We start from the raw sequence: 23627 nt of genomic DNA, 5'->3' as shown, positions 1-23627 counted from the left end.
GGATCCCAGGCCAAGGCTACGGCAGGAAATACAGGATGGGCCTGAACACAGAGAAGCAAGTTCTAAGCGCTTTGAAGCACCTAGACAGGAGGTTCCACTCAGGGAGGTGACCCACAGGCCCCGCTCAATGTGGTCACATTTGTTTCTGCTGCCCCCACTCCCGCCCAGGCCGTACTCACCAAATGCAGTCAGCACCAGTGTGTAAGTAGTCAATGTATGGAAGGTGATTTTGGTCTCGAGACCAGCATGAGGTAGAAAAGACCATGCCAATATTTAGCCAGGGAATAGTCACTCCTGAAACAAAGAGTGAAAAGGGCATTTTTAATAGCTAGGGAACAAGGTATAAAGGAACAGTAAGTAAAAACCTCTTCCTTCTGGTAAAGAAAGAAGGAGAGGAAATAAGGACTCAAAACCAGACAAAAGGCAGTGAGCAGAAGGCGCCTGCCCTTTCCCACTTGCGACACAGAAGTGCAAGGATGTGCAATACCACAGCAGCAGCAGCACACCGGCCTCGTGAGGGAGGTGGCAGCCCATGGGCTGGAGCCCCTGAGCCTCAAGGGTGAGGACCTCAGGGCAGAAAGCAAGAAAGCCCCTTTGTTTGGCGAGGCCTCTGAACAGGGCGAGTCAGGCACAGCGCTCCTCAGCTCAGCTCAGAAATGAGTCGGGTTCCAGGACCTGGACAGGCTCCCAGCCACCTTCCCCAAGGCCACGGCCTTCACAGTCACAGTGACCACGACCTCCACAACCCCTTGGCTTTCCCTAAAGCTGGCAAAGCATCCATCCCTTACGAGCCCACTGACCGTCTAGAGAACTGATGATTTCAGCCCGTGGGAGCCTTAAGGAATTGTGACTTCTGCTTTGAAAGCAGCAATTTCAAGGTTCGAAGCTGGCCACTAAGCTTCTCCCAGCTCCAGACTCTGCCATGTTGTTCACCTTTCCACCTTTTCTACTGACTTCACCAGCCATTATGTTACCCCTTTTCTAAAAATCAATTTTCTGGCTGGGTGCAGTGGCTCACACCTGTAATCCGAGCACTTTGGGAGGCTGAGGCGGGTGGATCACGAGGTCAGGAGATCGAGACCATCCTGACTAACATCGTGAAACCCCGTCTCTACTAAAAATACAAAAATCAGCTGGGCATGGTGGCATGTGCTATAGTCCCAGCAACTTGGGAGACTGAGGCAGGAGAATCGCTTGAACCCAGGAGGCAGAGGTTGGAGCTTGCAGTGAACCGAGATTGTGCCACTGCAGTCCAGCCTGGCGACAGAGGGAGATGCTGTCTCAAAAAAAAAAAAAAAAATCAGTTTTTCAGTGTATGTGCTGTACATGTGAAGACCCCACGCCTCCCAGGAAGTGCCTAGGAGGGATTTCCCAGCTCCAGTGCTCAGCAAGTAGGACTCGTGGTCACAGCTAACTCAAGCAGACAGGTGGCCACAGTCAGGCTTACCAGGCACAGCACCGAGGTGACGCAGGATGGACCCTGTGTTATTGGGGAGGACGGTGAGGTTCCATCCGTGCCTGCAGAGGGGAAGACGAGGGACGTTACAAACTGGCGGGGGAAAGATGCTGTCACGTCCCCAGGAACATGGACGAGAGAGTCCCAGGTTACCTTGAAAAGGGCTCTGATTTTCCCACTGGGAATCCGCTGCCGTGAGTGTTCGTGTCCACCTTGCCACAGTGCACAGCCACGTGGCAGTCCTTCTCTTCCACCAGCCGCCAGTACTCTTGCTGCACAGAACAGGAAAGGGCTGGTCAGCTCCCCTAAGGTCCCACAGCCAGAGCACGGTTCAACCCAGCAAAACTGGGACACGAATGCCTGGTGCGCACGCCCCTCAGAACCGAAGCTGTCTTTCCAGAGTGTCTCCAGCAGGGCGCGAATGCAGAAAGCAGTGACAGGTCACTTCCAGGCATATCCTCAAGATGCCAGAAATAGGTCTCCGAGATCTGCACACCCATGTTCACAGCAGCGTTATTCCCAACAGCCAAACGGTGAAAGCCGCCCAAGTATCCCATCCACAGATAAATGGACAAAACCCTTATCCATCCATCCCATGGCCTATTACTCAACTGGAAAAGGATGTAAGTTTGGACACGTGCTGTAACTCGAATGAACCTGGAGAACGTTATGCTAAGCACCGTAACTGCCAATGATAAAAAGTTTCTGACATGACTTTTCAAGTGTTCCATCTAAACAAGTAAGGGGGCAAAGACGGGCAGAACATGCTTTGATGGCAGGCATGCAGCAGAGCCCAGGCCCCTCTGAGGCAAGCCTCCCTGCACAGAGTCATCTTCCGCTTTACTCTCAGTGATCAGTCCGGAAGCACAAAGTCCTCTTCCCTTATCTCACAAGCCTCCTAAAGCTGGAACCACATTTAGGGGAGAAGCCTAACCCGGAAGCACCGGGCATCGCATGGTTCTGTTAAGCTCAAGGAAGTGCTACTAGCAACGCCAAGACTGGCTCCACAACACTGTGACTTCCACAAAGAGGGGGCCAGGCTGATAGAGTCAGATCTCCACAAAACCAGAACACATTCCAAATTAAACGGCTGGATTCCCTCAACAGACTCCCTGAGTGCCCAACCCTGCCACGCATTTGCTGAAACTGAGGGCAACCAGCTTCTGGTGGGTGCATAAACACATGGGGAGGGGAGGAGGGGACTCCTCCCAGCTGGTGGCCAACTCTAGGTGCTATCTGCTAGCTTTTTTGGGAAGACACACAGAGCACAAGAAGATAGGCAGTTCAGGCCTGAAGTTTAAATTCTAGCGAATCTCTCTTTTGTGTTTAAATATTTACACAACCGCTAGAGCAAAATCCGGACTTTCAAAGGGAATTAATTCCTGAATAAGCAGCGGTAAAATGAGCTCAGCTTCCTTGCATATCACTATAGTAATAAACTTCTGCACCTCCGGGTAGATATCCACAGGACACGTGCTGTTTGGCAACACAGGCCCCTTCCCAGCTCCAATGCTCAGCCCAGAATGCCAGGTTTCCTCCGTCTGACATCTCTACCACAAACGCCACGCATGCTCTGGAAGCAGCTGTGACAGCCACATGTGTCCTGGACCAGGGTTCAGCTGCCATCGTGGCTGGGGGGGCGGGGGTAAGGCAGTGGTGCCTGCAGCATGGAGATCACAGCCACGGGGTCAGGTGTCAGGCCACTGCGTGACATTCAGCGGCTGCACCCGGGATACACAGTGCAGGCAGCCCTGCATGTAAGCAGAGACCTAAGAGACATGACAACAGTGCTAAAGGTAAACCTCTAAGTCCCCACACTGGGAAAGCAGGGTTGACCCGCAGGGCTGGGCATCCTAAGCAACAACAGCTGCTATCGGGGAGGGGGGTGGCCCCAAACGCCAACCAGGGAGGGTGAGCAGCCGTCCTGGTTTGAGCAGATTTGAAGATCACACTTCCAAACCCTGGGCAAAACAGATGACTCAATCCCCAGTGGTCAGCATGTCTACATGGGGCAAACTGACCCTGGATTTTACTTGAAAGTGGTGGCATTTAAAAAAAAAAAACAAAAAAAACATAAAAGCAGCAAAAGCCTGTCACACACCAAAAGATGAGGCTGTGGTCAACAAATACCTCCTGTTCCCCGGCCAGCAGCTGCCCTGAACCAGCGATCCGGGTTGGGTTTCTTTCCCTTTCCACGACCCAGCACTGCTGAGAGCCCACCGACGTCAGCAGCTGGAAGTTCACACGGACTCAGCTGGGCACTGGCCGAGGGGAGGTAAACAAACAGATCCGGTCTCTGTCCTGCAGCGCCGCACACAAAAACTCCCCCTAATTGGTCTGGGCACAGAAGTGCTCACTGTCTTTCCAACCTCATACTAACTCAAAGAAGAGAGTTGGCAGAAGCACAAAAAGGGCAATCTGCCAATCCCATTAAATACAAAATAGAAGAGAAGAAAAAGCACAACTGTGGTTTCAAGGGATTCCAAACATTCTCCTGCACAACAGACACAGAGGATGGGGTGAGAAGCAGCCGGGGGAGCAGGCAGGAGGAGAAGGTGAGGGAAGCAGGGACGTGCCCAGAAGCGGCCCCTCGCACTCGGCAGCTCCCCACCTTCACTGGAGTGTTTTTGGCTTTTGAACAAGTTGAGATCAACCTAAGTGAAAACTTTTGGCTGCCCTGGTGCATGCTCAGCACGGAAGATGAACTCAGCCCCCAGCGGCGTCCCAGTCCTTTCAGTTCCCCGGGCTGCAGGGGTCAGGGCAGGACAGGATGGCCGAGGGCTGGCCAAGGGGAGCCCCCCTCACCAGAGGCAGCATGAGGGGCCACTTCTCTCACCTCAATCTCGGCTGGTGCAGGCTCCTTGCTGAAGCACATGCTCATGATATTCCTCGCTGTTCGATAAAAAGTTGTTAGAGAAACAGACCTTCCCTGGAACGAAACAAAACAAGAGTAAAGCTTCAGAACCAAAGCTCAGCCCTGCTGCAATGGAGGCCCCAGCCTGTGTCACGGGCCGCCATGCCTTGGCTTCCCGCCGCCGTGGGCCACCTTGTATCCTGAGGTCATGACAGGCAAAGAAGGCAGAAATCCATCCTCTAAGATACCGAAGTGCCAGCAGGAGAGGGAAGACCTCACCAAGGATCACCCGCCTGAGGGCCAAATGGCTGCCGCCCCCGAGTCCCGAGCAGAGCACGGCAGACGCCTGGAAGGCGCCTCCAAGGCCTGGCTGAAAGAAAGGCTTGCCCTGGAGGCAGCCGTCCTGAGCTGAGCCCACGTCGGGGGCAGGACAGAGGCTGCAGGCCAGTGAAGAAACCATCAGTGGGTACCACCTGACAGAACTCGTGACCAGGGATCCCACAGGAGAGAAGCTGGGGAGACAGAAACTGGGTGACGTCTACACTGCAGAGTCCTTGCCAGGGCGGCGGCCTTCATCTGCAGTTGCAACCTGGTCACCTTCTTGCCACAGAACCACCTGCTTTTCCCCTGGCACCTCTTCTTCGATGTCCCTCTGTCACTCTGTTCCCAATGACGATAAAATGGCTGAGTGTGTCAGTCTGGAAATCGGGAGTCAGCACCTTCTTTCACCTCCCACACCAAATGTGGTTCATTTTTCAGAGGGAAGCCGTCTAAGACCCTTGCTACAATTTTTTTCTTGACCAGGCACATTTATGACTTGAGGCCATAAGTATCTCCTGAGCACCTACTGTGTACTAGGCCAAATCCTGAGGGCTGGAGACAGGGAAGTGCACGAAACACACAAAACCTCTGGCCTCGTGCAGATTCCGTTCAGTCTGGGGAACACACAGGCCTCAAACACCCAAATACAACACGGGATGGGAGGAGGTGCCAGGTGTCCCAGAGAGCTGGGGAGGGTGGTCAGGGATGGTTTCCCTACGCAGCACTGGCCACTGCAGTGTTCCCGTACGAGTGACAGGGCAGAAGAGGGAGCGGCAGACGCTTCCAGCTGTCAGGTCCACAGTCACAGTCAGCATGGCAACGCTGCCTTGGGCCTTTCTCTCCGGCTCCAAAGGAACTAGATGGGGTTCTAACTACAGCAGGCATCCCCACACTTTTTACCCCGGGGGCCAGCTCACTGTCCCTCAGACAGTTGGAGGGCCGCCACATACTGTGCTCCTCTCACTGACCACCAGTGAAAGAGGTGCCCCTTCCTGAAGTGTGGCGGGTGGCCCGATAAATGGCCTCGGGGGGCCGCATGTGGCCTGCGGGCCGTAGTTTGGGGGCGCCTGAACTACAGGAACATACTTCATGCAATTTCAAGCCACTCCTGACGTTGTGTTTCTTGTAACATAAATAAAGGTAACTACAAGAAGGGATTGAATTTTGCACCAAAGCAGAGGGCAATGAGTGGAAGTGAGGATGACGCCAGCACACAAAGTCAGCAGCCAGGACACCAGGGCCGCAGACAGCTGCGTGCTCAGGGTCCCCACCCCGTAGGCACACGGCTGCCTCGGGGCTTCGCCACGGCCACCAGGCAGAGCTCCACTATGTTTCTGTGATGAAATCTAGAAATATCCTTGACAGGATATGTTTTTAAAAACCCAAACCGGGGCTGGGCGCAGTGGCTCACGCCTGTAATCCCAGCACTTTGGGAGGCCGAGGCGGGTGGATCACGAGGTCGAGATCAAGACCATCCTGGTCAACGTGGTGAAACCCCATCTCTACTAAAAATACAAAAAATTAGCTGGGCATGGTGGCGCGTGCCTATAATCCCAGCTACTCAGGAGGCTGAGGCAGGAGAATTGCCTGAACCCAGGAGGCGGAGGTTGCGGTGAGCCGAGATCGCGCCATTGCACTCCAGCCTGGGTAACAAGAGCGAAACTCCGTCTCAAAAAAAAAAAAAAAAAAATCACCAAACCTCTTATTCGGAGCAAGCACTCATTGAATTGGCCTTCTTGAGTAAAAAGTGAAAACGTTGACAGTATCTCATTTCACCAGTTGGTTATCCAGAGTCACAGGATTCAGGGCATGGCTTTACTTGACAAAGACTTCTCAGTAAAACATTCAGGAAACACCAAATAAAGTTCTCCAGAGCTTACAGTGTCTGGGTCACACTTTCTCTTTTCTTAAGAACACTGACAAGTCAAACCCAAGGCAGCTGAGTCTTGGCAGGCAGCATCCTGCAACCCCCACATGGCCCCACCAGGCAGCCTCGGAAACAGGAAAGGAGACTCAGATAAAAGGCCAAACCCTCTCAAGGTCTCAGGGCAGAAAAACTGGGCAACCTCTTTCCAGAAGCGTGCAAGTGTATGAGACGCGCCTGAGGCGGGTCTGCGGGGCCTGGACATAAAGCAGAGCGACAATGCTGGGAGCCCCGTCAACTATTCCTCCGTGATTCCAAGACGTGTGATGGTCTCGGAAGCCCACACTGCTCGGCTACAAGGGTAGGCCAGAGCCTGCAGTCGGGCAGCCGGGGGCACCTGAGGTCACGGTGGGTTTAGGGATACAGCCAATGCCCAATGAAGCAGCAACGCACCAGCCGCATGCTCCCGCCAGCTCACCAGGGCTGGAAGCAGAGAACACTCCCCTCCCAGCGACTCCAGAGCTGGGAACACAGAGGGCAAGTCTGTGCCGGGCAATTCGGCAGAGACCGAAACTTATAGGTCATAGCTGGGCCCTGGATGCCCCCGCAACCCACTGGCAGGCAGGAGAAGGGGAGAAGCCCCAGGCCTGGCCGGCTGGGAGCGGCGCCAGGAGGAGAGCCAGGGACCCCACCTCCCTTGCTTCCTGGAAGTAAGCTTCCTCAGGATGACTGTGCTGCACTGAGGCCTGGCGGAGACGTGGAAGCACTGTGTGTTTCAGTTTGCTGGCTTCTCCCTACTCTTCCCTCCACAGAGTGTGAATGGCGAGATCCATTTTAATGGCTTTATCAGGGATGGTCTTCCACAGAGAGAACCTGGCAATGCTGGGCTGGCAGTGAGCTCAGCGGATGGAAACGAGGAGGCAGAGAAAACAAGCGTGCAGAGTCCACTGAGGGTCCAGCCAGTGAGTTCAGCTGTGTCTGGGCAGCTGTCATGCAACAGGATGAGACCGGGGTACAAAGAGCTGCCAGCACAGAACTGGGGACGCAGGGGAAGTGAAGCATGCAGCCCAGGTACTTATCCCTGGCAGATGAGGACATGTGCATGTGCACACAACACGCACACACAAGCCAGTTAACGAAAAGGAACCTGAGGCCCTGGGAGGGCAGGAATGGACTCGTGGTGTCTTCGTGGAGTGGACTTCCCCCACCTTACTGGGTCCCTCGCTGCCCGACCTTGCACCAACGTTCCATCAATGCACCCAGAAGGCCCTCACCAGGTTCCTGGATATCAGACTTCCCAGGCTCCACAACAATGAGCCCACACATTTCTGTTCATGTATTGACCAGCCTGTGCTACTTCAGCAGCACGAAGTGAACTAAGACAGCACCCTTGGCCGAGAGAGGTGACTCACGCCTGTAATCCCAGCACTTTGGGAGGCCGAGGCAGGCGGATCACAAGGTCAAGAGATCGAGACCATCCTGGTCAACACAGTGAAACCCCGTCTCTACTAAAAATACAAAAAAAAAAAAAATTAGCCGGGTGTGGTGGCATGCGCCTGTGGTCCCAGCTACTCGGGAGGCGGAGGTTGCAGTGAGCCAGGATTGCACCACAGCACTCCAGGCTGAGCCACAGAGCAAGACTCCGTCTTAAACAATAACAACAAAACGCCCTCATCCAGCACAGTGGCCCGCTCCCTCCCTCATCACCCCAGGGAGTCAGAGGGTGCACCATCCAGCACGCAGCACGCCTGCACTCCCGCCGCCAGCGCTGGCTGTTCTACTCAGGCCCTCACCTTATATATGCACTTGTGGAAGTCACTGAGGACGCCTTTGTCCTCCTCCTCCTCCTTGACCACTTCTTTTTCCTGAGCGAAGAGTCGCCGCCGGCCAGTCTTCAGCTGGGCCTGGCCCACCTCTTTGAGCTTGCTGCGGAAGCCGTTCCTGGGGGCCACGCCGTGGATGAGCCCATTCTTGGGCTCGAAGCGGGGCAGGGGGTGGAACCTGTGGTGGTCGTTCTCCGTGTGGCCTTCCAGCGGCCCCTTGCGCTTCTCCAGGATCTCCTTCTCCATCAGCACCTCCTTCTCCAGCCGCCGGTGCTCCTCGGGGGACAGGGAGTCGTAGGAGAGCAGGTACTGGCAGTAGGCCTCCTGCAGCTTGGCCAGCCGGTCCTGGGCAGTTCTGGGGATGCGCAGCATGTCTGCTAGTTTGTTCCATTTTTTGAGGTCAGTCACCTGCTGCATGCCGCCCATCTCATTAATTAGCCGGAAAAAGCAGGCCAGGTCGAGCTCACAGCCCCCTGGGACGGTGAAGGGGTAAAAACAAGATAGTTAGTGAAAAGGAGATGAACAAGACGTTCCTCATTCAACCTGTCATTCCCGAACTCCTCCTGTGAGCCAGGACACTGGCAGCCTCTGGGGAGACAATGGAAATGGTAGGCTTCCAGTCTACAGAGACGGGCGTTACACGGTGATGGGTCACAGCCATGTGCGACTCCGGTCTACAGAGACGGGCGTTACACAGTGATGGGTCACAGCCATGTGCAACTCCGGTCTACAGAGACGGGCGTTACACGGTGATGGGTCACAGCCATGTGCGACGAAGATCAAGTGGAACAAGGGGCCACCATCTTAGGTGGGGAGTGTCTCCGGAGGCAGCACTGAAGCTGGGGCTTGGCTGGAAGAGGAATAGAGCCGGCCAGACAGACATAAGGGGAGAAACATCCCAACGCACTAGTGCATGCGTTCCCACATGGAGGCAGGGGTCATGAGAAGCTCCCAGGTGAGGAGCGGGCAGGGGTCCCAGCCGAATCCACTTCCCAGCATAACCTGGAATACCTTTGATGTTAGAAATTACAGACACAGCTTTCCTACCAACCCCCAAGTTCCCTTCTGAAAGCCCCAACACCCACCCACTCCTTCACACAAAGGAAGTCTATCTTCAGTCTCACTGGATTTCGGAGCAAAGAGCAATGCCTTCGTGAGGGCACAGGGCAGGATGGCTGTCCCTTAGCCTCGTCCCTCGACCGTGAGGCTACTCCTCCGTGAGTCAGCTGGTGCTCAGGGCCCCTCCTGATCAGGTCACAGAGCAGCGCAAATAAGTATTAAACCTCGACAGGTTTTAATGCACACCCAGTGTATTCTCCAGATGGGAACTCGGGCCAATAAGGGAGGGGGGAGGGGGCATCTTCCAAAATAATCATCCATAAAATGCTAAACAAAGTAAAAATTAACAAAGTTTTAAATCTTTGGAGTGTGGGGATATACTGTTTTTAAATAATAAAAGGGAAAGTGGGCACAGATCCCATCCAGGCAGGGTTCCTGCAGACACCAAGCATGGCGGGACCCCACCAGGTGAAGTGTCTGAACTGCCTTGGCAGACACAGCACGAGAGCGAGCACCTGGCACGTCAGCAAGACCAGGGATGTGGGCACAGAAGCCTGAATTCCACTCCCACTAAATGGCAGGACACTAGGCTGATCTGGTTGTGGAGAAGAGAGGTGTGGGGTAACATCAGTGAGGAAGCTGTTACCGGTCTCCACAGGAGGGACCTAATGAGGCTTGAGACTCCGCAACTCACTCCAGGTCTCAGGCTCCCAGAGTCACGGGTGGTCTCCGGCTGACAACTGTGAGTTCTTCCTCGGAAGGCAGGTGGGCACTGTGTCCCCTTATGGAGGTAGACACCAAAATGAGTGCCCCAACTAAAATGAGTACTCCACTGTACCAGTGACTCAGAACCCAGGTCAAAGAGAAGAGGAATCTATACTTTCATATTTCACTCCCAATAGATTATAATGCAAGAGCACCTGAAAATCAGACAGCGCTTGCAAGAGTTCTTCATGGAATCCTCACCTACTGCGATCACTCCCACTCAGAGCCTGGAGGCTGCTATGTGGCCGAGCCCTTTCCCCACCCAATTCCCACCGTGGCACAGCCACTACCAGGCCTACAGTGCATGTGAACTTGCACAGATACAGAAGGCACACCCACTGGGGGGAATTTTCACTACGACTTCAAAGTTATTAAGTTTCTACCACTGTCAAATGGCTGAGCTCAGACCCCCCCACCCTGAGGCCTTCCTGGCTCACAGGCAGGTCAGTACCCCTTGGAAAGAATGTCACACGCCTTAGCCTTCTCAGCGACGATGACAAGCACCAGCACAGCATGGTGAGGCAGTGTGGCCTCTGTTCCAGGGTAAAGGAGTCAAAGGAAAAGAAAAACTACTCTAAACAAAAGGGGCTGTCACGACGACACCAACTGTGCCCTCAAGGCTCCATTATCCACCGAGCAGAACAGAGAAACTCTTGTCTGCAGGTTTCACCACAGGCAAGAGTACTTGGTGCGCTTCCATCACTGACTCAGGGTCACCCAGTGTCCCAAGCAGTCACGGGGCAGGGTTAACGGTGTGGGTGGGTGCAGGCGTGTGCAGAGCCTGTTCCCTGCACTGCTTCCTATCACGTCCGTTCCCAAAAGCAGAGCACAAACCAAGAACTCCTGCAAATTAGGGTGACCGTCACTCAGGCATTAGTACCGGCAGGCACCTGCTGAGGGGACCATGAAACCTCCATTTGCATGGAAGCCTGTCTCGCTGCCATCCCCAACACCTACATAATGGCTACATGTCTCCATGCCGTAGAAAATTCAGGATCTCCAACGTGGAGGCGTGGCCTGTTTCCTCCCATGGGTCTAGACTAATGGGGCTACAGCCTCACCTGGATGCACCTGACTCCACAGAATCCACTGCACCTTAACAAGGCAAGTTCATTCTTGTCCTGTGTTCCCAGCGCCAGGACTGAGAAGAAGATGACAGGAAAGGGGGGCTACGGGGGAACTGGAGAGGGGGCTCTGCCTGTGGCCCACCCTGAGAGGCCAGGGTGTGCATGGCAGCCGGGATGTGCGCCCGCTAAGGGTCCCCTGTGGTGAGTTTCCAGCATCCTTAGCCAGAGTGCACCTGGTCTCAGAAGAAATGTTAATAGATCCCTTGACCTGGGGCCTTGACAAAATCACCAGAGAAACTGAAGCTCAAGGAAACACAAAGAGGAAGAGAATAGACAGTGCTGAGAAGGATTAAAAATGGCCTGCGGACTCCTAGAGGACTGGGAGGCTGCAGGGTGACAGGCTGACAGGCTGCAGGGTGAACCCTCCAAATTCATACGTTGAAGCTCTGACCCCCAGCACCTCAGGACATGAATAAATTTAGAGACAGGGTCTTTCAAGGAGCCACTACGTTAGAATGAGGTCCGCAGGATGGGCCCTAATCCAATGTCTTTCTGAGAAGAGAAGAAGACACAGACAGAGGTGGGACCAAGTGAGAACACAGGAAGAAAACAGCCATCCATAGCTAAGCGGGGAGGCCTCAGGAGAAACCAACCCCGCAGCCTCCAGCCTCTGAACTGTGAGGAATGTCTACTCTAAGTCCCACAGTCGGTGGTGCTTTGTCATCGCAGTCTAGGAGAATCCACAGGAGCAGCGCCCCCCCCATGGGCACCCTGGCCCCTGCTCTGACTCCAGCATTTGTAGGCAGCAGGTCACAGCCCAGGGAAAGCAAGGGGCCCAGACCCCAAATCCAGGCTCAGTACCATTCTTGTCTGGCCACCGATGCACAGGATCTGGGAAGATGGCTGCAGGGGGAAGGAGCTGAGAAGCCCGCTACTCCCGAGACAGGGGAGCCGAACTGGAGCTTCGGCATGGGAAGGGAATGTGAAGACTGTGATGGAACTGCAGGGATATGGGGGCAGGCAGGGACCCCCACCCCAGCGCGGACCTACCTATGAGCGGGAGCTCGTCCATGGTGATGCCCTGAGATTTGAGGTGCTTCTTGATGCAGGCCAGCCGCTGCACGTTGGGGCCCCAGCGCCGGCCCAGCTTGTGGATGTGCTGAATCTGCGTGACGAACCGCATCTCGTCATTGAGCTTGCACTCGGGCCGCCAGTCCGGAGGGGGAATCACCCTGCACATCCCGAACTTCTCCACCTGAGCGCGGACCGACTCGATGTAGATGAGCGGGTCGTGGAACTCCTTGGCGGAGGGCCTGAGGACGGGGATCTCGTCCATGGCCGCCCACCCGGCCTTGCCGCCGCCCTTCTCGGCCTTGCCCGAGTCGTGCGGCTTGGGCACGGACTCCGGTTGCGAGGTAGAACGATTTTCACAGGAGGCGCCGTCCGCCTTGCCATGTGCTTGTCTGCCTGGCGTGCTCTTCCCGGCCGTGGCCCGCTTCGGCCGGTTCCTCTCCAGGCTGCGCTCGGGCACTTCCTTCTTCACGTGTCCGTTCAGCAGACCTTTCTCGGCCGGGGCCTTCTTGCCGGGGCCTTCGGCGGGGCCAGCCGCCCCTTTCATCTTCTTGGGGGGCGACTGCGGCTTCTCCGCCTGCTGTGCCTCTTCCAGTCTCCTCTTGGAGTTCCGCAGCCCCTCCCGCAGCTGCCGCCCCCCCACCTCCTTAGTGCATGACTTTGGGTTCAACCTGCCACTGACCTTGAGGCCATTGATGGCGGGCCCGGTGGACTTGGACGCCCCCCCGAGGGATAGCACCTGTTTGCGGGTTTTTGCATTGCTACTTTCAGTTTTCCCTGAGATTGTGTGGTTGACAGCGGAACTGGGCTTGTGGTGATTGGGTTTGGTGTCCTTGACCAGTTCTCTCTTGGCTTTGGTGTATGTGACAGCCCCCTTCGTCACCGTGGCAGTGTACTTCACAGTTTTGGATGGTGAAGGTCTGACCTCGCGCATCTTTTTGGCACTGGTTGCACCTGCACCCAGAGATGACATTCGAGTGACTCCGTTTACCTTAGAGACCTGTGGAGCAGCGGAAGCAGAGGCGGAATAAAAAACACAATCAGTACCTGCCACGAACACAACCGGCCCACCATTGAGAAAGGGCCTGGGACCTGGGAACGGGCAGAGCCAGCAGCCTGTTCATAAGAAGAGATGTGGAAACACCAGCAAAGGGAAGCATAACACACATCCCAGAACTAAGCAGTGATGTCCACTTTCAGAATCAACTATACCCCTATCCTTCTTTACAAAACTATACAGCCTGCCCAGGGCAATTCTGGCAGGGTTTCCCGGGGGCATTTTCATGCTCCCATGGCTCTTCCAGGAGATTTGGTGTTTCCCAATGAAGACGCCCCCACGTGCCACACAATCACCTGTCCTGAGCTTGTAAGAGTAGGTGACAGTAATACCTTACTTGCTTGGAAGTGGAAATAGACACACTCGCATATCACTGCTCCAAGAAAAGTCATGTCTGCTATTTCTGTGCTCCACAGAGCAGTATGACCTGCCCACAGAATTCAAAAATCTAGGTGGCTAAAAAAAGAAAGAAAACAAAAATACTATGGAAGGAAAAGAACAGCAGTGCTCATGTGGTTTGGCTCCGAGTGACAGGCCAGTCCTGGAGGTGTGGCTGCAAACTGTCAGCAGCTGCTGTCTGCCTTCCTTGTGGAGAATAGCCCAGGACAGGGCCAGGCGGGATGGAAGAGGGATGCCCAGAGCTCACCAATGAAGCGAAACACGGCAACCCCAGAAAAACTTTCCCATTGGGTTCTATGTGACCTGGGCAAACAGAGGCAGTCTTATAGCTTAGACACCATGGTAATTCCGGGATACATAAATGTCAGAGAAAACAGGAAACAAGGGAAGACACCACAAATGCACAAGATTCCAAACGAGAATAACGAAGGGACCCGATGGGGCTGATGCCAGGCTTGATGATTTCAGGAAGTCTTCTCCATGTCACACCGTGGCCACCGCCCCGTCACTTAACCTCTTGGGCATTACTCTTCATCTACGACATGAGTTTCAAGTCAGGGACTTCAGGGTTTTATGATCACCACCATCTCCAAAGGAAGAAACTTAAAAGATTACTGAGAAACACAGAATACAAACACTAGCTCCCAGGCCAGGTGAAGTGGCTCACGCCTGTAATCACAGAACTTTGGGAGGCTGAGGCAGGTGGATCACGAGGGTCAGGAGTTCAAGACCAGCCTGGCCAAGATGAAACCCCACCTCTACTAAAAATACAAAAATAAGCTGGGCATGGTGGCCGGCACCTGTAATCCCAGCCACTCAGGAGGCTGAGTCAGAGAATTGCTTGAATCCGGGAGGTGGAGGTTGCACTGAGACAAGATCATGCCACTGCACTCCAGCCTGGGCGACACAGTAAGACTCAGTCTCAAAAAACAAAACTAGGTCCCTTGTCTCTCCAACAGCCCCTGAGAGGAAGGTGCCAGGAAGGGGAATCAGGACAGCTGGCCACATGCAGTGATGGACAAGAGGGCACTGAAACACCAATGCCACAAGGCTATGCAGGCTATACTCACATGAGGATGAAGGTCCCCAGATGGCGGGTAATGAGTCTTAGTGACCTTTCTACTAAATCTAGGCCTGGCCCAAGAATAAGCAGTTACCTTAAGTGGAGTGGGGCATGGGATGAAACTTCCCCAAAGCTCCCAAAGCAGTGGCTCTCAGCATCCCCTAGAGGGCTGATGTAAACACATCACTGGGCCCTACCCCCACAGTGTCTAATTCAGAGGGTCGCGGATGGGGCTGAGAATGTGTGCTCTGGACCAGGTCCCAGGCAATGCTGTGGGCTGACCTGGGAACTGCACTTGGAACCACTGAACGAAGCATCAGTGGAAGTTCATAAAAATCAAAAAGGAAAGAAGCCACTGTATTTCTCTATATGCCACCAATTAAATGCAGTCCAATCAAAGCCACAAATTCTCAGTAGGACATCTTCTCTTAGGAGCCACACCGGGAGGCCTCACTCCTGGAGCCAGGATCGGAGGCCCCATGAAGAGGCAGAAGGAAAGGCCCAGGAATCACACTCTGGCTCCTAAACCACGAGTCACCCTATAAAGAAGTTGGACTGAGGCCAGGCGCGCTGGGTGATGCCTGTAATCCCAGCACTTTGGGAGGGCCGGGGCAGGCGGATCACCTCAGGTCAGGAGATCAAGACCAACCTGACAAACATGGAGAATCCCTGTCTCTACTCAAAATACAAAATTAGCCAGGCATAGTGGTGTGCGCCTGTAATCCCAGCTACGCGGGAGGCTGAGGCAAGAGAATCGCTTGAACCTGGGAGCCGGAGGTTGAAGTGAGCAGAGCTCATACCATTGCACTGTTTGGGCAACAAGAGCGAAACTGTCTCTTAAAAAAAAAAAAAAAAGAAAGAAGAAGAAGAAGTGGGACTGATAGGGTCTGGAATAAATAATAGGAAACCCTTTTGGGTAGGAATAAAGCTCCTGGAAATGATACATTTAAAATAGATTTATAAAACAAGGAGTTAGGACAGACAGAAATGTTCTGTGGTAAGTTTCACTAATCTGTAAGAGGAAGTATGGCGAGGAATGCCAAATCTCTTGTTTCAATTGTTCTTTCAAACGTTTCCACTAAAACCAAAACAAAACAAAACATTTAGAAAAACAAAAGCAAACAGTAAACTCCAGCTGGGACTGATCTTTATTTCCATCATCCAAGACAAGGAGGTCCATGGACCTCAGGTATCCAAGACCTTGGGGAAGAGGTAACACCTCTACAGGTGGCTGAATCTCCTTTTAACCTGTAGGGGTGCAGTCTGTTTCAACCTACTACCAGCACACGAGTCTCCTTAAGGAGGCGGACTACACAATACGGCTTCATCTATTCCTACAGATGGGGAAGCACCTGGCAAAATGGCAAACTCCAGATGGTGCCAGACATAACCCGCTCCTGTGAAGTTCAGGCGTCCGCCACCACTACTTGCTTAGGGTTAGTTCTGTGCTTTCCAAACCTGGCACCCCTAAAGCCCCTAGGGGAGCTTCAAAATAATGTACATCCCTTCCCTCTAGATTCTGTACTAATTGTTGAGGATCAAGAAAGGGACTCTGTTTAAAAGCCCCGGATGGCTCAGTGCCCCCACAAATCCGTGGACCCTGCCCTTCCCTAACACCACTGTCCACATGCCAGAGCGCAGTGCTAGGTGTCTCATATTCTATCTCAAGTAAGAGTGCAGAGCCTTTGGGTCCATGCATTCCGGATTCTCGAGCACCTGAGTTCATAGCGAGCAATGCTACAGGGAGATAAATTTTCTACACAGCTGAATTCTATATATCACTATCTTCAATGGCAAAAGGAGCAATGTGTTTAAATGTTTCTGACAACCTAAATATTGGATTATTGCCAAGGTATACATTCAGATAACTTGCTTCATGAGAAAATGACAGTTATCTTCAACAGTATCCACCCAGATATCACACACGCACGCCCATGTAACAAGCTCAAAGACGAGATGGACCTCACCCACAACACAGAACAAACTACGAAGACTGAAAATGGCAAGTGGACTGGCCGTCTTCCCCCTCAATGCATGTTCTATGCCCAGCAGGCAAGGCCACAGGGGAGCCTACAAGCTAACACAGGAAGCAATCTGCCCCTTAAGCTGCTCCATGTGCCCTAAGGGGGAGAAATAAGACAGAACAAACCACCCAGCCAGCAGCACCACAGTGGGGAAACCCAAGACCCATCAATCCAACAAAAAGATGACCCTGTTCTTGGTCTGCACTTGTCTGTAAGCAGCCAACGCTTCAGCAGTACAAAAGAATGGAGGATGGCATTGTCTTACCTTGCTACAAAGGTCTCCCCCAACCACCTCTGTATCAATTAAAACCACACAGCCCAGTTATGTTGCCAGCGCACTACAGGGAAGGTGACCGCTGCCCGTCCTGAGGGATTCCACAGAAGGGCACATACGAGACGCCACCGAGCTCACCAAGAATGAGTGCCGAGGCGCGCTACCGCAGGACCCTCCAATGAATGACAATACATTTCAGCTGAGAAGCTTTATATATAAATAAGCTTCTTCATAGCTGAAGTTGCTCCTTCTGGCTTCTCAGATCATTCCCCCACAGCTGCCAACCCAGTTCTGCAGAAAATGAGGTGTCTGCAGAATGTGTTCCTTGGCTCATAGCCATCCGTCACCTGTATCTCAGGTGATTTCCGGGGCATGGCCATGAGGTTTTAGAACAACCCCTCCTAGTCATAACAGAATGGGTTCAGTTTAACAGGCAAGGTTGAGAGCATTTTCCAGTGACATGCAGCTTGATGAATAGTTCCAACAATACCTCATTCTTCTTGCAGAAGGGATATGAGATGAGAGATATGAAAGCCCAGGACATCAAACATTCCTACCTTTGTACTTAACAGAAATTCCATAAAAACTGTGCCCAGTCCACACTCCGTGTGCTCACTTTAAGAATATAAAATCCCTCCCCTCCACCCTAATGGGTTTTTCTCCACCTCCTTACCGTCACACACAGTATTTAAATCAACTCACTATAATGACAGATAAAAAGGAGAAATGCACTTCCAAGGCAGAGCAGAAGATAAGAAATGACTCTGATGTTTTTGGTTAACTAAGCAAAAATGTTTTAGTCGCTCAAGATGCTGCTGCTGTCCTCAGTTCAACCTCAGATTCAGTGGCGGGCTCTTCTTCCCCACGAGAGGGAGCCGTTGAGCCGAGGCCTCTGCCAGCCTTTCAAAACAGAGCCAGAGCCCAGAGAGAGAAACAGTTGGTGGCTAGGGGGAGTCCATTTGCACTTTAAAACTTGAATCAAACACAAAGAGCCTAAACAGAAGCGAAAGGCACTGGACAGACAGTGAGTTATGGAAGGGGAGGAGCAGCCGGCTCAAACACGGACGGCAGCAGCAGATGGGCAGGAGCTTTCCAGTCAAGGCCAAGGCCAAGGCAAATGTGCTCTGCAAGAGATAACTGGGTCCTACCGGAGAATCTAAATGTATGCATAACCTCTCCTCCCACTGAAGGCAACGTATAACAGGGTCACAAACACCACACCACTAGCAAGTGCAATTCAAATGACACAATGTCATCGGAAAAAAACCTTAAACATTTTTTAAGGCTGACACGATTTTCAATGTTTCCTTCTCGATGGTTGTATTTCATTTTCCAGAACTTTAAAAGAATATCCTCAATTCCTTGGCCCTCTCTGAATCTTACAAAGGCAGGACTTCTCTGCAATCCTGAGACACTTTCATATGAAAACCTCTTCAGTGACAGTAGCCTAGCTCCATGGAAGCCCCCTGCAAAGCCAGCAGGATTAGCCAGCTGATCATTTTCTTCTCGCACTCAGCCTCAGCGCAAGCAATGAGAATCACACGTGACCGCGTCTGGGCTAACCGTCCATATCCTGGCTTACAAACCACACAAATTTCTACACAAGCAAAAAACCTGCTCTGACTCTCTTGGAAAACTACTGCTTCAAAACCCTTGCTGGGGATAAAACTTGTTTGCTTGACCATCCTAAACTCTTTACTTTCTGAGACGTACTATTTCAGAAAAGCAACAGAAAAACGCCATTTGCTCCTTGGTGAGACCCTTATCATACAACCACATTACTGCCCAGAGGCAATCCCAGCCCCCTGACAATTGCAATGTTACACAGGCATGTGCATTCCAGACAGAGACAGCTCATTTGGTATTATCCAGAGTAAAGGGCTGGCCAGAGCCCTCCTACCAAGAATGTGGCATAGGTGAAGTGCACGGTAGTATGTTCTAAGTCTCCAGGGACTCCATAAATCGCATGCACTATCACATGGCATTACCCGGTGCGCAGGAGGGGAAGTGGTTTTACACTTGGCAGACAGGCACATGTCCCCACATAGTTCATCAGAGCAAGCAGAGAAAAGGGACTTCTCAGCACACCCCCAAAAAGTTATATCCCTCCACACTTCAGACAATTACATTTAGGCTTTTAAGCTGACAAAAACAAAACAAAACAAAACCCACATGTCATCGCTGAAATGAAAGATCAGAGGATCCTCTGGACCCATATCCTTCTGGCAGCTGAAAAGATTAAAGGTCACGGTCTAATCACTTGCATCAAGCAGTCACAAGGGAATCTACAATTTGGTTTTATTGACCTTATTTTCAGAGTACTTAACTAACAGGACCGGGGGGGTTGGAAAATTTTTCCTTCTATTTCTCACAATGTCCCTGTGCAAGGACTTGGCAGGACTGGCTCCAAAGGAATAACAGGGCCTGGGAAGGTCAAAGAGCACATCTCAAGTCTCACTGAAGGGCAGGGTCAGAGCCAAACTAGAATCTGTAGCCATGGGTCATTCCATCTGGGCTAGTTAGACTGGAACAGGGAGGGAGGAGGAGAAGGAAGAGGGAGAAAGCAGGGTGGGGGGACGGGAGAGGATCTTCCTCCATGAGCATAGGGTGCTACCTCCAAGTACTCCACCCTGAGCCCTGGAAGCAGCTGAGCTCCTGCACTGACTCAGACGACAGAGGCCTGCTGTGTGAGGGGCCTCTTTCCTGCAGCTCGGATCCTATACAGGGAACAGGTCACACGAACACGCCATGGAGCACAGGGCAGGCAGGGCCATCCCAGGCTAAGGTGGTACTTTCTACTCCTCCTCAGCTCTTTGCTGTGCCCAGCTGTGCTAATCCCTCTCATCCCCTTTACAAAGGGAAACCCTGAACTGAATGAAGGGCAAGGGCTGAGAGTACGCTCTGACCAGCTGAGATGACAGGTGTATCCCACACGTCCCCATTCGCGACTGTGCAAGACGGTGTGCACACACGTGTCTGCTGTGCACAAGCACATCCACAGTCATGTGTGCATCACTCAGGTCCTCTGCCGCCCTGTACTCCTGCCTTACCATCCAGAGAAAGGGGTCTTGGGGCAGAAAGGCAGGATTAGGAAGCTCACCTGGATATGGCCTCCAGTAGAATTTTACCACCACTTAAAAACCTCAAAAAAGCAAAGTGGTATGAACAGAAGATAAACAGAAACAACCCTATTCTAGGATCCTGGGAAAACAGACAGGATGGAGTCACATGGTGTAATCACTGTCTTTCTCTGTCTTTCTCTCTTTTCTCACTTCTAATTATTTTCTCTTTCATGAACGAAAACCTTATATTGGAGAGTTCTGTACAAGTCTCCATCGAACCGACAGCACTGCAAACAGGGCGGGAGTGAAGAATCAGAGACCCAGGGCCAACAGCCCGGCGCCTCCCTGGGCTTTGCGCCTCCTGTACTGACAACTGGGGGCCCAGTGGTTGAGAGAGGCCAGCTGAGCGCACGGTGTGGCCCAATTCCACACTGTGGCTGTTGTCTCTGGAGATGTTTTGGCAACAGTGGCCAGCATTTAATACATGCTAGGTATGTGTGGACTATGGAAACATGAACGTGGTGATTCCTGCTCCATCCCCCCACCATCGGCATACTGTTTGACAGGTAAAGGTTCACGTGTGCATGCACAAATACCTGTGTGCCTGTGTGTGAAGAGTCACATGTTCACATTCAGAGAGAAATATCTCCAACGTCATCAAGAATGAGAAAGACCATCTCCAGCACGAGATGAAGTTAAGTATGTTCACAGCACAATGGCCACGTGTTACGTCATTCTGCAACACTGCCAGCCGGGACATCTCTTCTGTCCCCTCCACAGCTTCCTCTGAATCTACCTCTGAAAATCATAGCCTCCAGTCTCTTCTCGGGAAGATTTAAAAATTCTATGTTTAACTTGGTGAGGAAAGCGCATCAATGATCCCATGACTCAGAGGATGTTAAAATGGAATGGGGAACAGGAGGATGAGGAATCAGTGAAATGCCACCTGTCCGGGGACAGACTCTCAGCGGCGTGCCTGCAGGAACCTGCCTTTATCCCGACAACTCATTCCCAGGGTTGTTGGAAATCAATGACCAGGGATGGGAAATCCGGACAGCTAAATAGTGGCCAAGCCCTGAGGCATTCTTCAAAGCTGCCCCACCAGGACCTGTGTTACTTGTGGCCCTGTTGGAGGAGGGCAGTTTGGGGCAGGCAGGAGCAGGAGGTGGTCAGGGTGGCGTCCGTCCCCGCTCTGTGGGCGCTACAGCACAGGACCCAAACGCCTTCCATGTAAGAGGTGCCACCCGCCGCACCCCATTCCACAGACTGCTCGGCAGTGCACACGCCGTGCACATATTCTGCTTCCAAGGCCGGGTGGTGAAATGTTAACTTTTCACATCAAAAAGAACTGAGAAGTAGACCAGGAATGTCCACTAACAGAACTATGCCATTTGCAGGCCTGTTTCAAAACCCAACCTGAGAAAACACATTCCCTGCTACTCTACCACCTGTTTGGAGCCCAGGCTGGGTGGGTGGGAGAAGGCTTAAGGAAATGAGTTCCCTTTCTCGGTGAACACAGGTGGGTGAATGCAGTGGCCCCCAGGGCTCAACGCAAATCCAACTGACATGCAGCAGCTCCTGCAAAGGCGGTTCTGACCCTCCCTGTCTCCCCTCTGAGCACCACCTCCTGCTTCCTGAGCCTGCTGAAGATGAATTTTCAGCTTGCTGAAGTGAAGTGGGAAACTGGGGTCTGGCACACATGCAGGCACCCCTAGCGGACTTTACCTGCTTCCTTAAGTCCTGAGCCGACCGATGCAGAGAGGGGTGGTGGTGGTTGGCAGCGGGCCCCTTGGCCGAGGAACCCGTGGGGGGGGTCGCTGTGGGGTGGTTCGCCGAAGCCGGCTCCCGGCGGCTGTCAGCCCGGTGGTCGCTGTGCTTCTCCTTCGCGGGAGTGGCTTCTTTGCTTTTGTGTTTTTGAACAGGTTCCTTCTCCCGTGTTGACCTGCTGGAACCATTGAAAACTAAAAAAGGAACGAGAAAACAAGAATAAAATCACTACTTGACCACTACCATGTAACCTACTGATATGGTTTGGCTCTATGTCCCCACGGAAATCTCATGTCAAACGATAATCCCCATATGTTAGGGAGGGACCTGGTGGAGGTGACTGGATCGTGGAGGCAGTATTCCCCATGCTGTTCTGCTGATACCAAGTGTGTCCGCACAAGATCTGATGGTTTGTTGTTGTTTTTGTTTTTTGAGACAAGAGTCTTGTTCTGGCACCAGGCACCAGGCTGGAGTGCAGTGGTGCAATCTCGGCTCATTGCAATCTCTGCCTTCTGGGTTCAAGCAATTCTCCTGTCTCAGCCTCCCAAGTAGCTGGGATTACAGGTGCACACCACCACACCCAGCTAATTTTTCTTTTCTTTTCTTTTCTTTTTTTTTTTGAGACGGAGTTTCGCTCTTGTTACCCAGGCTGGAGTGCAATGGCGCGATCTCGGCTCACCGCAACCTCCGCCTCCTGCGTTCAGGCAATTCTCCTGCCTCAGCCTCGTGAGTAGCTGGGATTACAGGCACGCGCCACCATGCCCAGCTGATTTTTTGTATTTTTAGTAGAGACGGGGTTTCACCATGTCGACCAGGATGGTCTCGAACTCTCGACCTTGTGATCCACCCGCCTCGGCCTCCCAAAGTGCTGGGATTACAGGCTTGAGCCACCGCGCCCGGCTTTTCTTTTCTTTTTAAGTAGAGACAGGGTTTCACCATGTTGACCAGGATGGTCTTGATCTCTTGACCTCGTGATCTGCCCACCTCGGCCTCCCAAAGTGCTGAGATTACAGGCATGAGCCACTGTGCCCCGCCGATCTGATGGTTTAGAAGGGTTTGGCAGTTCCCGCCTCATGCTCTCTCTCTCTCCCGCTGCCACGTAAGACGAGCTTTGCTTCCCCTTCAACCATGATTAAGTTTCCCGAGGCCTCCCCAGCCATGCAGACCTGTGAGTCCATTTAACCTCTTTTCTTTATTAATTACCCAGTCTCAGGTAGTATCTTTATAGGGGTGTGAGAATGAACTATATATACACCTCCACTCCCTGAAGTCAAATACCATCGACCATCAAGTGTCACACATTCTCAAACAAAAAAACAACCAGCACCTGAATGCAGAGGACAGGGAAAAGCCTAAACATCAAGACACAACACCAAACTGAAAATCCTAACCATTAAAAATTATGTGCTTTGGCTAAAACAATGGAAAATACATTCTTTAGAAAACTCCCTACAAGAAAACTCCAGCACCCCTCAAAATATCAAAATCGTACCTTAAGAAAAAAACATAAAGCAACTTAGGAAAATAACACAGTCTCAATCGAAGAACATGACCACCTGGAACGTAGTAAAGACAGAGGGGATCCAGGTTGATAAAGTGTATTCTGAGGTTTAAAAGAGATGCATTTGGAGGCCAGAGAGCTACTGACGTGCATGGGTGGGGATACAGCTGCTCTGTCTGACCTATTAGTGACAAGAGAGA

At 52.4% G+C, this 23627-nt stretch overlaps 1 protein-coding gene across 4 annotated transcripts in view; it reads right to left on the bottom strand.

Annotated features, from left to right (window-relative positions):
- JARID2 (jumonji and AT-rich interaction domain containing 2) overlaps window positions 1-23627 on the bottom strand; it is a 285876-nt gene that overhangs the window by 15066 nt on the left and 247183 nt on the right. For all 4 annotated transcript variants that reach the window (XM_074398471.1, XM_074398473.1, XM_010338027.3 and 1 more), the window contains 7 exons: window positions 21885-22120; window positions 12260-13280; window positions 8289-8791; window positions 4293-4385; window positions 1610-1728; window positions 1448-1518; window positions 180-294 (listed from right to left, as the gene is read on the bottom strand). In XM_074398471.1, the coding sequence (XP_074254572.1) occupies window positions 180-294; window positions 1448-1518; window positions 1610-1728; window positions 4293-4385; window positions 8289-8791; window positions 12260-13280; window positions 21885-22120 (2158 nt within the window). The remainder of the gene's footprint in view (window positions 1-179; window positions 295-1447; window positions 1519-1609; window positions 1729-4292; window positions 4386-8288; window positions 8792-12259; window positions 13281-21884; window positions 22121-23627) is intronic.

This window comes from Saimiri boliviensis, chromosome 4 (genome assembly GCF_048565385.1).
Source record: "Saimiri boliviensis isolate mSaiBol1 chromosome 4, mSaiBol1.pri, whole genome shotgun sequence".
NCBI classification, from domain to species: Eukaryota; Metazoa; Chordata; class Mammalia; order Primates; family Cebidae; genus Saimiri; species Saimiri boliviensis.
This window is presented reverse-complemented; position numbering and strand designations above follow the sequence as displayed.